Source organism: Mus caroli, chromosome 3, assembly GCF_900094665.2.
Source record: "Mus caroli chromosome 3, CAROLI_EIJ_v1.1, whole genome shotgun sequence".
Taxonomy (NCBI): domain Eukaryota; kingdom Metazoa; phylum Chordata; class Mammalia; order Rodentia; family Muridae; genus Mus; species Mus caroli.
Genome location: NC_034572.1, coordinates 27,878,805 through 27,895,064, shown reverse-complemented (window position 1 = coordinate 27,895,064; position 16,260 = coordinate 27,878,805). Strand labels below are relative to the sequence as shown.

Here is a 16,260-nt window from a genome sequence, read left to right as displayed (position 1 = left end):
CTCGTTTTACATCTGGAAATGATCTTGTTCGTGTATGTGCTGCCAGGCTTGTGCAGTACTTTCTCGCCCTAGTGAAAACCCCTTGACACACCAGACTGTACTGTCCTGAGGAAGTGGAGTGAATTTCATCATCCCTAAAGTCTCAAACACTGAACTGGTCTGTCACTAACCTGTATCTTCCCTGCTCTGTCTCAAGTTCTCCCTCAGAAGGACAGTAGCTGAGAACAGGCCTCAATGCAAGGCAGCTATGAGAGCTCAGCCTTGCAAAGGGATTGATCTAGGATTATCCTGGCTCTCTGAAGAAACATACAGTCCCTCCAATTGGGTTCTCTGGCTGCCCGAGAAGCCTAAATATACATCATTCTCATTTAAATGGAGCCAAGACTTCCAGTTTACAGAACGCCAACAAAATTCACCTGCTATTATAGCATTTTCAACTAATGAAAAAAGTTATCTTTCAGCTACAGTATGTGAGTGTGTATGTGTGTGTATGTGTGTGTGTGTGTGTGTGTGTGTGTGTGAGAGAGAGAGAGAGAGAGAGAGAGAGAGAGAGAGAGAGAGAGAGAGAGACAGAGAGAGACAGAGAGGGACAGAGAGGGACAGAGAGGGAAGAGAGGAGATGCTCATGTATGTGTCCATCAAAGGTCAACAATCAGTGGGTGTGTTTCTTCCTCTCTCACTCTCCACCCTACTTTTATGAGACAGTCTCTACTGTCCCTGGAGCTCAGATGAGAGTGGCTAGCCAGTAGGGGCCCGGGATGTGCCCCTGTCCTCATCCCAGAACCATGTTTACAAGCCACACCAGATCCCACACAGGCAAGCTCTCATTCCTAAGCAGCAGACTTTACCACTGAGGCCTCTCCTCTGTCCCAGACCTTCTCACATTAATACCAAATCTGGGGAAATCTCATTAAATCAATGGTATGCAAATGGTGACTCTGGAGCCAGGACAGTTGCTGACTCTATGCTAAAGAGCTCTGTGAAAATAAGGTATGGGCAGTGGATTGGTTGGAGGTTGGGACAGAGGGTGGAGGAACAATTAAGGAATGACTCTGTAGTGGGTAACTACCAACCATTCAAAAATGTCTTCAAAACCCAGGTCTTAAACTCAACCACACTGCAACTGTTCCACATATATCTCAGGTTTGTCTCAAGAGCAATAAGAATCTCCACTCAGTAACAGGAGTTCGAGGACATCAAGTTACAGTTAACTCTGACAATAGTAAACTGGGCTTTGCAAAGAATAAACAAATTATGTTTGCACACTCTTTTATTCCTAAACTGAATCTGTGGATTTTTTTTCCTTAAAGAGTGTACATTTTTTAATAAAGGCTATCAGAATATAAATAAAAGTAATTGTATGGAAACATAATTCAGCTTTATAAATTAGTCAGGCCATACTGAGGACAGGTCTGAGCACTGCTACCGACCGGGTTGGCAGTTGTACAATGTCTATTAGCACTGCTCACTCATTACAATTAAGACTCACATGTTATGAAGACATCTTATGAAAAAAACAATGTAAGCTGCAATAACTAACATGGCCTACTCCACAGCATTGAAAATTGGCTAAGTAAAAAGGAGTACTAGCCCCTTTCTGGTAAGTGCACCAAAAATGTGATTAGTCAACTATATGCAAACCTCATGACCCACAGCAAATACACATGCACATGTGCACACACATTCACAAAAGATCACAATAATGACAGTGACAACAGCTACTGACAGGTACATGCAAGGCACCTATTCTGTTCAGCTCCCTTAGGCATCAGTTCTATAAATAAAACCCTTCTGTTATCCCCGCTTTACAGATAGGAAAAGGGGCACTGGCAGGAGCGTTAGCTGCCCAAGGTCACATTCCGGCTGATGGAGAGAGTCTGCTCTGGGGCCCACACTACGCTCCTCTCTCCCAAGTGACAAAGTGTAAGTGGGACTCTCCCCACAGCCACACCGGACAGGAGTGGGGTCTTGTCCAGCGCTCTGCCTAGAATGAGCAGTAATATTTGGTAGGTAAATGAATGTTCCAGACAATAACGGGCTTCCCTGACACAGTCTGTCAGGATCGCTTTAGAGCAGTGGCTCTCAGCCTTCCCAATGCTGTGACCCCTTAGTACAGTTCCTCATGTTGTAGTGACCCCCAATCAAAAAGTTATTTCATTGCTGCTTCATAACTCTAATTTCGCTTCTGTTATGAATGAGAATGTAACTATCTGGTATGCAGAATAGCTGATATTTGACCCTGTGAAAGAGTCATTCTCTCAACCAAAGGAGTCTCAACCCCGATGTTGAGAACCATTGATGTAAAGAACCATTATGTCTGGTCCATCCTGACTTATAGGCCTACCTAGATCAGCCCACTCTTTCTTTCTTTGTGTTTGTTTGTTTGTTTGTTTTTTAATAGAGAGATATACTATGCTGTCCAGGCTGATATTGAACTCTCTCTGTTGTCTAGGCTGGCCATGAACTTGCCAATCCTCCTGCCTCAGCTTTCCAAGTTCTGAGATCACAGGTATGCACTACCCCACCTGGTCACCAAGGATACATGCCTTTTGCCTTTTTCTGGATTTTCGGGCTCTGGGTCTCACAAAAGGAAGGTTCAAACTGACATTAACAAAATGCCAGTAGTGTCACAGCCTACATTATAAAAAATAAATTAAAAATAAAAAATCCCCAGAAGTTCACTAGCTGGCTTTGCCAAATGCCAAAATAAGCATTTGAAACTATAAAGTACACAAGGACTGCTAAGCATGGCTGTATGTGGACTCGGTGGATTATGTGGGTAAACCCAGGAGAGAAGTGCCATCCCTGAGTGCCATCAGACCAGCTTAATCTCACAAGCATGCCACTTACTGGCCAACTGCTTCTCCTTTTATTGTCCCATCTCTAAAGCGGGAGACCACTGGAGCTTACCCCGCACTGCTAAGACCATATTAAATGTGATAACTGATGGGTAGGAGTTTGAGCTACAGCAAGACCCTGTCTCAAAACACAAGAGTAGTCTGGAAAGAAAACAGTTGATAGCAGGTTCATCCCAAGCTCTAGGTAGGCAGTAAGTAGTAGGTATTTTAGTAGCTCTAGCCTTCTTTTCCATAAGGATGGTTACTTTAGATAATAACAATTGCGATACAACACTAATTCTTCTTGAGCATAGAAACAAGCATATGGGGACCGAGGAGACGGCTTTTGGATGAAGACCTCGCCTCACAGGTTTAGGGATCTGAGTTTAGATACTCCCAAATGATGTAAAGCCAGGCAGTGATATACCTCAGTCACCCAGTGCTCCCTCAGTGAGGTGAGAGATGGTTGTCTTCTGACTTCCACAAGTAGACAGAGGTACGTGTGTGCCTGTACGCATGGCACATGCACACTCATGCATGCACACATAGAGACAAAGACACACACACACACACAGACACACACACACAGACACACACACACACACTCAACAGCTCCTGCAACAAAACTTACCTAAGGAAAGACAGCTGATAACAGAATGAATGGCTATTAATGCTCATTTGCATGTGCACCTTCTCAAACTTATTAAATATGAATGGGGCCTTTTGTTTTATTCTGCTTTTGTTTGTTATTTTGGAGGTTTATTGGGGGGGTTGTTTGTTTGTTTGTTTTTGTTTTGGACTCTTCGTTGACATGGTTGTGGGCCAGGTTTTGGCCTTGTTTTGTTTTCTGTAGTTTAAAAAATCAAGCCTACCACCCCACCCCCACTCCCCCACAAGCACTAAGCAGGAGCTCTCCCACTGAGATGTATTTCTATGAGGTAGTTTTGTTTTCCAATTTCTGATGCCCTGTAGTCTGGTCTGAAGCAAAGCAGGGTCCTGCAGGTGCTGCATACAGCAACTGATAGCAGACTTGGCTACCAGGCTGCAGGGGGGGAAAAAAAGCCAAAAACAAGCAGCCATAGCCCTCCATCCTTCACTCTGTCAACTGAGAGCTAGGTCTCACCCTTGAAAGGAGGGTCCAAAGAACATTTCAGAAACAAGCTTCCAAGAGCTCGGAATATAGCTCACTGATAACTCTATAGCACACTGAGCATCTATAGAACCCTGGTTTAATCTCCAGCACTGAAAGGGATTGTAGAGAAAGAAAAAGCAGACGAATGAAGTCCTAACAAAGAGGTAAAACAGAGGGAGAAAGAACTGAGTGCACAGAGCTCCCAGGAGCCCTTTATTCTATGTCTCTACATGCACTCTGTCCCCAACTCACGTGGCAATATGAAGTGTGTTGGCAAGAATTGTCAGAATCAAATCAATTAAGGTATCAAGTGGAGAAAAGAAAATACATGTACCTGACAGCCAGGCTCACAATATGAGCATGAGATATCTCCTGACTCAGGCGTAAGCAGCTCACCAAGCAAAGGTTCATGCCAACCCGGCATGCCCAAGGCTTCCCAATCAACCAAGGCCTGTGCTAAAACTTAACCATAAGATTACAAGATAATGCAGTGGCATTTACATATGGAAGAATGCCAAAAGCAATTCTGTGACTTCTTTACCAGTAGTCATTCTTGCCATGTGGGTATAAGGGTGTTTCTCAACCCTACTCTACTCTCTTGGCAAAAAGAAGGGAGGGAGGGAGGGAGGGAGGGAGGGAGNAAGGGAGGGAGGGAAGGGAGGGAGGGAAGGAAACAAGGAAGGAAGGAAGGAAGGAAGGAAAGAAGGAAGGAAGGAGAGAGGGGGAAGGGAAAGGAAAGGAAAAGAAAAATATTTCAACTACAAATACAAAATAAACCATAATTCTGCTTTTTCTAAAAAAAAAAAAAAGTTCCTAATCCTAGAGCATACCCCAAATCACAGGATTGTCTTACTGGTCAGCCTTAGCAAGTGAAGTGAAGGGCAGCTACAGATGTACATCACAACCCATCTCACCCTCATGAACAAGCACTCGAGGACTCTCAGAACACCCACGCCCCTCCCCAGCCTCCTTCGGCCCCTACCTCACTCACTAGGCCCCTCTTTCCCCATCAACAGCCTGTCTTACTCACTTGACCCCTGCAGACTTGGCCTGCAGAGCGCTGCTCCAGAAATCATCCACATTGTCAGGTTCAGCAAAGGCCTGAAGGCAGGCACTGAATGGGATCTTGGCTCGCACCAGCTCAGGTAGGGGTCTTCTGTTGGCTTCTGCTTCCCTCCGCATGAGTTCATAGGTGATCAGCTCATCTGAGGAAAAGCAGGGAAGGCAGGAACCTGCAGTCACTCTTTTCCTGGGTCACACCGTCTGGGACAGTGCATTTCCCTGTAGGTCAGGACTGATGCCTTGTCTGTCCATTCCAGAGACGCCTGCCCAAAGACCCTTCCCAAGACCAACAAGCTTTGTGGAGCCAGAAACATTTTTTGCTTCCATTTTTAAAATCCTCTTTTATTTTTGCTATTTCTCTTTGAGACCAACTAGAGAGACCTGAGTTCAGGCCAGACTGTGAGTGGGACATAAATGGTGGCCGCAGGAAGCTGCTCTTTCATTTTCTCACCCTGCAGTGACCCAAGGTACTGCTCCTATACAGACTTCACACCAAAGTTCAGCAGCTGTCTGGGAGCCAGAGGCACTTCTCCCCACCCCCACCCCATCCCCACCCCCATCCCCACCCCCATCCCCACCCACCCCCTACCCCCGGGAAGAAACTGAGGCTGAAGGTCAAAACTAACCAATCACTGGCAGACCTAGACTTAAAGCCCTAGTCAACAAACTCAGATGAGGCCTAGAAGGAGTTCATTCAAGGGGTCAGAGTTGGGGAATGATCAGGCAGGAGGAGGGAGGAAGCAGAAGGAAGGGAAGAGAAAAAGCTCCCACTGCCAACTTCAGGCTGTCCCCAAAGTGACAGGACCAGGGGAAAGATGTAAATGTGTAAATGAGAAAAACTGTCCCTGAGCGACAGGCTGCCAGATTAGGTGTCTGTGGTCCTGGGCTGTGTAAGGAGCATGTCCTTGAGGATTTACCTCAGGCCTTTAATCCACTGCCTGGAGGCCTCTCTGGGCAACTCTACTTATAAAGTGATCAAACAAATACTGAGGGAAAAGACGTAAGCGTACTAGGGACCTCTTAGGAGCAAGCCACGGATTGGCTCCCACTTTGACACTAACTACACACAGTTAAAACATCACGTGTACTTTGAATGTCAACCAGAAAGACTCCCTCCTAGTAGATCCGCTTGTGCACATATGCATTTTCTAAAACACCTCCTAAAAGCTTTTAAATCCCCTCTCTGTCCAAAGTTTATAGTGTACTACTTCTACCTATACAAAGGTTAGACATTTCTAGAAATCCAGAAAGTAAGTTAGAAATCTCTTTTCGTAAAAAGAGTACCACCCGCAGAGTACAGTGAAAGCTATTAAGATCAAAACTGCTCCATTCTGTTAAGCCCTAACAACTAAATAAATAAAGCAAGAGTTAAAAGAGGGGGTCCTATGGTTATACCCGATACAGAAGCCAGCACAAGAGCATCCGGAACCACAGCCTTGCATGAAAGATGCTTCAGTAATGATGCCTGCTCAGCCTGAAGCCTGGGATTACCTTGTGCCACCAATTCAAACCACACTCCTCATTTTGCATTTAAAAAGATCCCTCTGCTTCCCCAGCCTTAAACACACAGAGGACTTTCTATAGCATTTGTATTCCATTTGCAATGAGATTTTCGCACCAACATTAATTTTACTAAAGTCGTTATCACTGAGGCTGACAGCACTGAGCAGAACATGTGAGGCTGAGGTGAGCAAGGAAAAGCAATAGTTCCTGCTGATGGCTCATATTGATTGTCAACTTGACAGGCTCTCCAGCCAGCTAGGAGATAAGCCTCCAGGCACAGCTGTCAGGGATTATCTAGATTAGTTTAGCCCAGAGCGATGCCAGTGAGGGATCATCTTGGTTAGGTTAACTGAAGTGGGAAGATCCACCCTAAAGATGAGTCTCACCACCAGTGGCCTAGACTTCACAAGGACAAAAAGCAAGTCAAATAAGAGGCATTCATCTCCCTCTACCTCCTGCCTTGAAAAGGTGATATAGCCAGCTCCTGTCAACACAACTTTCCTTGCATGATGGAAACTTATATGCTGCAACTTTGACTCAAAATAAGCCCACCTTTCCTTCTCCCCTTCCTTTCTCTCTCCCTCCCTCCCTCCCTCCCTCCTTCCTTTTGTCAGGCATTTTATGGCAACAAAAGGAAAACTAAGACAGCCATCATTCTCGAAAGGCAACAAACCACACACTACCTTGTATAATGAGCAAGAATCTAAACACAGTCCAAAGCTGTATGCACTTACAGAAAAATGAAAATCATTTCATCTTAAATCAACAGAATCATCTGTAGGGTTGGTTGATTCTGATGTGAAGGTCCTGTTCCCGAATTGGCTCTTGATCCACTTCTAAAAAGCCTGCCAGGATACACTTAGACCCTCCGTGGAAAGTCACATGGGGACTTAAAAAAGTGAGAGGTAAGGTGCAACACAAACAGTGCCCCACCTCAGTGACTGGGCACCTCATCTCTGGGGCAGGTCTCGAACGGAGACACACGGAGTTCTTTTCCCTTGCGGGACTGTTACCTTTGTTGGTTGCTGCCTCCATGGCCACAGGTAACTGCATTAGGTAGTCCACCCTCTCCGTGTAGCGAACCTTTCTGGTCTGACAGCATTGAATTCGCTCCTCCACCAAAAACCGGAAAACATCACTTGGGTTTTCTGAGCCAATGCGATTCCTCTGAAGGTCAGATAATACCAGGTTAGCAGGTACAGGGAAATGAAGCTATGAAAGACAAATAGCATAACTTTGATTCTGGCATCGAGGTCTTGCTTTCCTGAGCATTATCAGAGTGGACCAGACTAAGAAACTGGGATTTATGTAGTATCCTCAAATGAGGGGTTGGGTAGTACTATTACAAAGCCATTAAAACCATAGAAGACAGATAGATGGGCATGGGTGTAATTAGAGGAAGGAAGGAAGTTAACAAAATAGAGGGAAAAATACTGTCCTGGGAAAACCAAGGTATGTTTGATAAAATTCCAAATGCATTCAGTGTAAACTATATGTAAATAAAGAAATCATGCTGTATTAGGATACTTAAGGATATGGGAACATCCTTCCAACAGATTAAGGGAAAACACTGCTAACAAACAGAGAATTCACACATGGTTCGGAAATGACTGAAGGGTCAGCTGCCAACATGTTAGCAGCAGAAGTTGCTACTATGGCAACTCTGATGTTCTCCTCGGTAAGACACTTTCATAACAGTGTGCTCAGGGGGAAAACTGCTGGTTTGTGTTTTGTTTTGTTTTGTTTTGTTTTGTTTTGTTTTGTTTTGTTTTGTTTTAAGGTGAATGAAAGACTTTACTCTGGAATTCTTCATGACTTCCATGTGATTCAGCTCAGTTGCATTGGAAGTGGGATTGCTTGAGTGGTACCTGGGTATCAAGTACCTGGAGGGGCTCTCAATGGGCTCTGTCCAGAGACCAAACACTGTTGGAAGTTATTCTGGTATGGTGTATAATGAATGCTAAATTTTGAACCCCAAAATCTGGTTGCCCCCAGACAAGTGAATTCTCAGGTACACCAGCTCCCCAATTTGCTGTGTAAACATTGCTCCCCAATTTTAAACAAAAGGGAGAGAAGAAGAAGAAAGAGGAGAAAGATGAGGGAGAGAGCAGGTCTCTATTAGACATGATGGGCCAGGAGCACATGCCTGAGTGAAATGGACCCTGAGGACAGACTGATGGAGCAGAAATAACTTTGGTGAGACAGCAAGTACTGGGGAATGCAGCTGGAGAAGTAGCCAGACTGTCACTAGAAACATAGATTGGGGTAATTCCCTCAGTAATTATGTTACAGCTGAATAACTAAATCCTAGCGTCAGTCTCTCTTATTTAGAAGTTAGCCAGGGATAGAAATAAATTTATTAATTTACATTTGATATCCAATATAATAGCATAAATCTAAACTTAAAAAGTTCCATGTGAAGACAATACAAGCACTCCCCAGGATCAGAGCAGTTTCCTAGCTCTGTAGGAAGCTGCCCAGTCCAACATGGCTGGAATACAAGGCTGGGACAACAGTGGGTAGCAAGCCAACTCATGGGTTCAGAACTACACACAGTTTCCCTCAGGTTTTCCTCAAAGCACTGGCCTGCTCAGGAGGAGTCTGATTCAATGAGGCAGGTCCTGGTTACAGGTAGAAGACCAAAATGCCTCTTGTCAGTAAGCAGGAAGACAGACAGGGGCCATGGCCAAGCACAGCAGAATATCCAGGCTGAAATGCAGACTAAGAGTCACACAGAAGATAGCCAAAGCAACAGAACTTCTGATCACATAAAAAACGTTTAAAAATCATGCTTTTGTGCTAGGGAAAGACAGACACTGGATATAAAACAACATAGACATAGTAAAATAAAGTCTCCAAAGGAGAGAAAAAGAGAAATAGATAAAAATGTTTTTAATGGTATGTAGATACTAAAATAAATAAATAGCATAATTAAAAATTTAAATAATAAAATAAGTCTTCATAGAGAGACTTAGAGAGATAAATATACATATACATATATATATGTATACACACACACATATTTCCATGTTAAAAGATAGAAAACACTGTAAAGGGGGCATTTTGACCCTGTATGGATTTGTTTTGACTATCAACATACAAATAATATGTTCAGTAATAAATATAGTTCTATGTATCCTTTTTAGAAAGAAAACTGACTTAGATGAAGAAAGAACTGATGAATCAGATCAGCATATATATGTAATAACTTCAGAATATAAAGCAGGAAATGTGTTATGGTGGAGAGGAGATCTTACATTTCTCCCAACAGGAAAAGAAAAGCTGTCTCCCATCCAAATTAGTAAAAATCAGATTTGACAGGGGGAGACCTCCTGAAGACTTTGGCTACAGACAAAAGGAAAAGAGATCAAGAAGACCAAACAAAATGGGTAGCCACATTTGAGACTGGCTGAGACATGAATATCTATGTGTAATCAATCAATAAACCTTCTTGGCTACAAAATCTTCAGGACTAATCATAAAAATGTATATTGCAGTTTGGCTACAGTCTAAACTAGCTTATAATAGAGATAGATACACTTCACCTGCTCAAACAAAGACCAAAGACTCTCCATTAACTGATCTGTGCACCTTGCACATTCCACATATATGCTAATACAGTACTATATATGCTGAGGGCCATGCAGGAGGAATGACAAACTGCTTTAGAACAAATGGAACGCTGCCCAGTGGTTAGTGCAGCCATGAGGGGTGTGCCTTGGTGACGCATGACCCCAAGGACTACATGTCCTGAGGACTTCATGCTGTTATGGAGCTCTGTTCTGTTTGCTGCCCTCACATCCCTCTTGATCTAAGAATTGTATGAAAACTCTAAGGGGGCTTCTAGCCCCTCACTGGGCAGTATCTCTGGCACTCATAGTAATAATACTTGACCCCTTTCAGGCATTGCTGCTGGAGCAGATTAATGATCCAATCACTACCCTAGAGAAGAACTTAGAGATGTAGATTGTCAGCAATGACCACTATCCTTAGAAAACATTTGGAAAAATAAAATTGTTAGTGAAGCTAGGTTAAGATGTTTTTGCTACTGGCTCTGATGTAGAAAATCTTGGGGAACAATTTGAAGTTCAGAAAGGCAAACTCTTTTTTTTTAAGGAATATAAAACTATTTATTGACCACTGTTCACTATTATTTACAATAAAACAATATTCAGTTGGATGACATTCTGATACTACAAAGTTACTTTTCTGGCTCATTGAACCAGAACCCAAATACTGAAAAGATTGATCCTACCAGTACAGAATGAGTCAGGGTAAAGAAAAAGCATGCAGGTCATTAGTTGATATTAGCAAATTTCGTTCACTCACTTAGTCAGCAGGTCTTGAATATCGTTGGTATTGCCAACGATAGCTCCAACCACAATTCTATTTCCACATCAAACAGATTCCATGAATCATAACCTTTTAGTACAGACTTTATCTTTCTACAAAGGAAGGGTTCACCAGAGGAACCTTTACACAGACTGGCTGTCCTGGACCTGCCTCTGTAGACCAGCTGGCCTCTTAAGTCAGAGCTCCATCAGCCTCTAGAGTGCTGGGATTAAAGGTGTGCACTACTACACTGCAGAAAGGCAAACTCTTAATAGTTAACTTAGGAATTTTTTTTTTATCGTCAAGAAACAAGAACGATGGCAGCACTGGCTGACGTGACTCTCATTGTGGCTGACTGGTGATGACTGATTCCTTCTAGCTTCCTGATACTGTTGAATAAGAATTTCTGATGAGTAGTCTGCATTCTGAAGATTTAAAGTAGATGTGACAGATTTTTATATAAAAGTTTAGATTTGTAATTCTTTAAGGTTCTTACAAGATTACTTGGAAAGATAAATAATACAATAGTTACTCCTTTCTTTGTAACCACCATTTGCTGCCTGCCAGTAAGAGAAAGTGACTGAGAAAACTATTCTGCTTGCTCAACCTTGTTAATCTATAACACGCTGCTTAGTTACAGACGTGCGTAGAACTTAGAGAATAATTTATTTTCTTTACCTGTACTATAATAAGGTTATTTCTTATAAACTTTGGGGGAACATACTGTTTTTTCATAACCATTCACTAGAAGAAAACTAAAATGTGATCACACTGTGATTTTACACTGCTTGAAAGATTTTGCTGGGATATATAAGCTATGGGAGAAAGAATAAAATGGTTGGAAAATTATCCTTTCCACCTATCAACTGTATGCTTATATGTATATATGTGTATGTGTGAGATGCTTGAAGCCTGCTTGTTGAAATTTTGCTCCATCTATTCACTGTGTGAGTGTGTATATGTCTGTCTGCATACACATCTGTATGCATGAATCTATGTATGTATGTATGTATGCATGCATGTATGTATTTATATGTATTAAGTTACTGAAGTCTGCCTTTTGCTTCATCTACTCAGTTTATATGTATATGTACATGTGAATTTTCTCTCTTTCCTTTTCTACCTTACAGGCTCCAAGGAGTTAAGAGTTCAGAGTTTTTTGCTGGCCACAGGGAATGCCAGCCCCAGTAAATTAAGTTTTTTTCCCCCTCAGAAAATAAGTCTGCTGAGTAACCTCTCTAATCACTGGCTGCCACAGGCAGCATCCCCATCAATATCTAGACTGACCCCCAAGAGCAGCTCTAAGCACCGACTCCCACTCGCTGCCTGCCTCAGTTTACCTCCTGGATGCCAAAGCTTTTCATTGGTATGTATATTACTTTTGAGAGCTTATATGTTCACAGAGACTAACAACCAGACAAACAGTCCCAACAAGATCCACCCTCAGGGATGCTGAGATTCTGAGACATACTGTTCCAGCATCCTGCTTTTTCCTCAAAAGACTTGCTTCCAAGACAACTTCAAATCAACTGGCACAAATTGTCCAACATCACAGATTATTCCAGTCAGGACTTCATTTAAAGCTGTACTTTCTCAGTATACAGAGACTAGACAACAAACACTACAGCTAGGTTTCTTAAGACTAGCAACCATTATTCAAATTTGGGACAGGGGGTCAAAAATGATTTCTTCACCCCAAATCAATAGGAAGCAATTTTAAGAAGAGAGGAATGTCCATTCACTTAAGGTGGTATGGGTAGTTTTTGGTTGTTTGTTGGGTGAAAGATGCCTTTTTGTTATAAAAGGGTTGGTTACAATTTATTAAATGATCTTGATCAGGAACAATACAAGGTAAAAGAGGTTAGACTCAAGGATTTCTTGCCTTTTCTCTATTCTTCTTTCCTTCTTATGTAGAGGGAAAGAGGTTGAAAAGAGAAAGAGGGGATATACAAATATTATAGTAATAATAGAAAAAGGGGGTAAATTTTAAAATCTACTCTTAAATCAAAGAACACTTTATAGCCAATAATCTTATATTGCTATGGATCTCTATATAGTGACACATATTTAGGTTATATTTTGTTATATTGATATAAATCTTTATATATTGATATATATTAAGGTTATATTTTGTTATATTGATATAGATCTTTGTATAATGATGCAAAGATTAAGGTTGTTTTCATAATAACATACTTTGTAGACACGTTTTCAACTCTTATTTGAGATATTATACCTAGATGATACTCATTAATGTAAAGTTCTAGTTCCTTTTAAAGCTACTATTACAAACTTTTTAGGATAATTAAAAAATGCAAGTTAATAATCACTCAAACCTATGGTCATGTTAGGTACTAGACTAGTTTATCACAAAATAGCCTTCCTAGGTTGAACAGAGTAAAAAACTAAAAACATATTCAGATATTATTCAGATATGCTAAGGTATATTCAGAGATAGCAAGCTGCCACTGGGAAAAACTGCCCTTGTTCCAAATGCAGACAAAATCGGCGATGGGCAAACATCATGCAGGAAAGTCGACTGCTGTACTCTGCCAAGACAGGGTAAGCAGACCTTCATAGTTCCTGCTCCACAGAAAAGTCTGTCCAATATTCTGGGACAGAAGACTAAAGATAGAGGAACTGCAAAGTTTTAGGGCAATTCTGGGGGACTGTTCAGGCAGCCAACTTTCTCTGTCATTTCTATAATTTTTGGAAGCTGTTTGCCTGAACTTCCTACAGACTTAGGTAATATTTATTCCTTCTTACTTCTCTGATGGGGTTGAAGACTAGACAGTTACAGTCTAAAAATTAAGCTTAAGTTGTTTAGGATTTTTAAAGAATGATTTGAGGTCAAAGCAAATGTTTTAAATTAGTAATAAAAGTTATGATAGAAACGATTTAGGTACAGAATTCTAAACTCACCAAGATAGGATAGATAAAAAAAATACTTTATCCAAAATTGCAAACTACAAATGGGCTGGGTATTATAAATGTAACTCCTACCTAATAGTTTTCATAATTGCTTCATATTTGTTACATCTCGTTTATTACTATAAGAGAAAAAAACCTTTTCATTTAAACAAAAAGAAGGAAATGTTGGGTGTTGTTCTGGTGCTGTGTATAGAAATGCTAAATTTTAAACCCCAACGTCTGGTTTCCACCAGACAAGTGAATTCTCATGTACACTGGCCTTTGCTGTGTAAACCTTGCTCTCCAATTTTAAATAAAAGTGGCTACAGCCAATTACTGGGGAGAAGAGAGGTAGACGAGGCTTTGGTTACTGGGGTAGGGGCCACAGGTAGGGACCACGAGGAGAGTGAAAGGAGGAGGAAGGGAGAGGAGAAGGAGAAAGAGGAGAAAGAAGGGAGAGAGCAGGTCTCTATTAAACATGATGGGCCAGGAGCACATGCCCGAGTGAAATGGACACTGAGGACAGACTGATGGAGCAGAAATAACCCAGGCAAAACTCAGACAGCAAGTACTGGGGAGCGCAGCTGGGGAAGTAGCCAGTCTAGCACTCGAAACATAAATTAGGGGTAATTCCCTCAATAATTATGCTAATGCTCAATAAATAAATCTAGCCTCCATCTCTTTCATTTGGAAGCTAGCCAGGGATAGAAATAGATTTATTAATCTACAAAACACACTGATATAACACACAGCATAAAAGGCATACAATCCAGCAGCACCTGGAACCCAAATTTGAGAGGCTGTCACATCAAGTATGCATAGCAGAGACAGCCACCAAGAGGCCCAGTGAGTGACAGAGGTGAAGAGAAGAGGGCTTTTGATCAAGCCATTGCTTGATCAAACAGCAGCTTGTTGCATTTCTGACCTCCCCAGTAGATGCTCTCAAGACTTACCTCTACCAGATTGACCAAATGCAAGAAAAACTCCTGGGCATCCTGCTGCCTGTTGGAGGAGAATTCCGGGTGGCTCTTGCTGACAAAGGCCTTGAACATGCGTGGAGAGATCCCATTCTGCTGAGGCTACAGTATAAAGACAAGATCATCTTACATATGTGAAAGCCTGCTACTGACGTTCTGCTAAGGAGACATAGCAATAAAATGACTCCTGGTGGCATACTGCTATATTCACAGATCAGAGTCTCTCTCAGCCCATATCAGAGGAGCTTCTTACCATAGTTAGTGATTGACCATCTTGATCCATCATGTGGAGACCCAAGACAGAGGCAGAGAGTGAGAGACTTTATAAAGCACCCAGTCCTAACTGGTAAGTCTTTGTTAAACTCTTCCCTTCAAAACTCAGGGATCTGTACAGAAGAGGGGGCAGAAACATTGTAAGCACCAGAAGTGTTGGACGACCCCAAGGAAACAGTGTCTTCCAGACACAGCAGAACTGATGCACATATGAACTCACAGAGACTATGACAGCAGGCACAGAACCCACAGGGGCTCAGCCTCGGTAAAATTCTAGCCCTGAGAGGGAGAAGAGGATGCACAATCCCACCTCTAACACAGAAACTGTCTGCAATGGTAGTTGCTGATAAAAGGAAAATCGGTTTTCTTCTATGGAGCATCACTGAATATATCAACACCCCAGGGCAGGCCCTACGGCCAGGAGTTGTTAGCAACACAAAATAAACTCTATGTTTTGTTTTGTTTTAAATTTTTGTCTTAGGGCAGGAAAGCAAGAGCCTCCCAAGACCCCACGGGGATGACATGAGCTGAAATACCCCCACAAAAGAGAGGAAGAACCTGTCAAGACCATATCCAGAGGTTAGGCATGGCCCCCTGATTGAGGGATGGGGCCACCCACCCATCTCCAAAATTTTAATCCAGAATTGTTCCTGTCTAAAGGAAATACAGGGACAAAGAGTAGAGCAGAGACTGAAGGAAGGGTCATCCTGAGACTGCCCCACCTGGGGATCCAGCCCACATGCAGACACCAAACCCAGACACCATTGCTGATGCCAAGAAGTGCTTACTGACAGGAGCCTGATATAGCTGTCTCCTGAGAGGCTCTGCCAGAGCCTGACCAATACAGATGCAGATGGTGGCAGCCAACCATCGGACAGAGCACAGGGACCCCAATGGAGGAGTTAGGGGAAAGACTGAAGGAACTGAAGGGGTCTTAACTGGCATCAATGGGAGGGGAAGCCATGGTCCTGTGAAGGCTTGATACCCCAATGTAGAGGTGGGAGTGGGTGGATGGGTGAGGGAGCACCCTCATAGAAGCAGGGTAAGGGGGGATGGGATAGGGGGTTTGCAGAGGGGAAACCGGGAAATGAGATAACATTTGAAATGTAAATAAATAAAATATCCAATTAAAAAGTTTTTTGTCGACCTGAGACTGCATTAGTTAGGGAAGCAGAAACCGGCCTGAGTAGGGCCACAGGCCTCATCCGGCCGGATCAGCACCTGGGTAGCTAGA

General features: G+C 42.6%; 1 protein-coding gene across 1 annotated transcript in view; it reads right to left on the bottom strand.

Annotated features, from left to right (window-relative positions):
- The window catches only part of Usp13 (ubiquitin specific peptidase 13), a 109,875-nt gene that overhangs the window by 22,817 nt on the left and 70,798 nt on the right, over positions 1 to 16,260 (bottom strand). The window contains exons 11-13 of the mRNA XM_021158246.2: positions 14,730 to 14,855; positions 7,548 to 7,701; positions 5,000 to 5,174 (exon numbers count right to left, since the gene is read on the bottom strand). Coding sequence (XP_021013905.1) covers positions 5,000 to 5,174; positions 7,548 to 7,701; positions 14,730 to 14,855 — 455 coding nt within the window. The remainder of the gene's footprint in view (positions 1 to 4,999; positions 5,175 to 7,547; positions 7,702 to 14,729; positions 14,856 to 16,260) is intronic.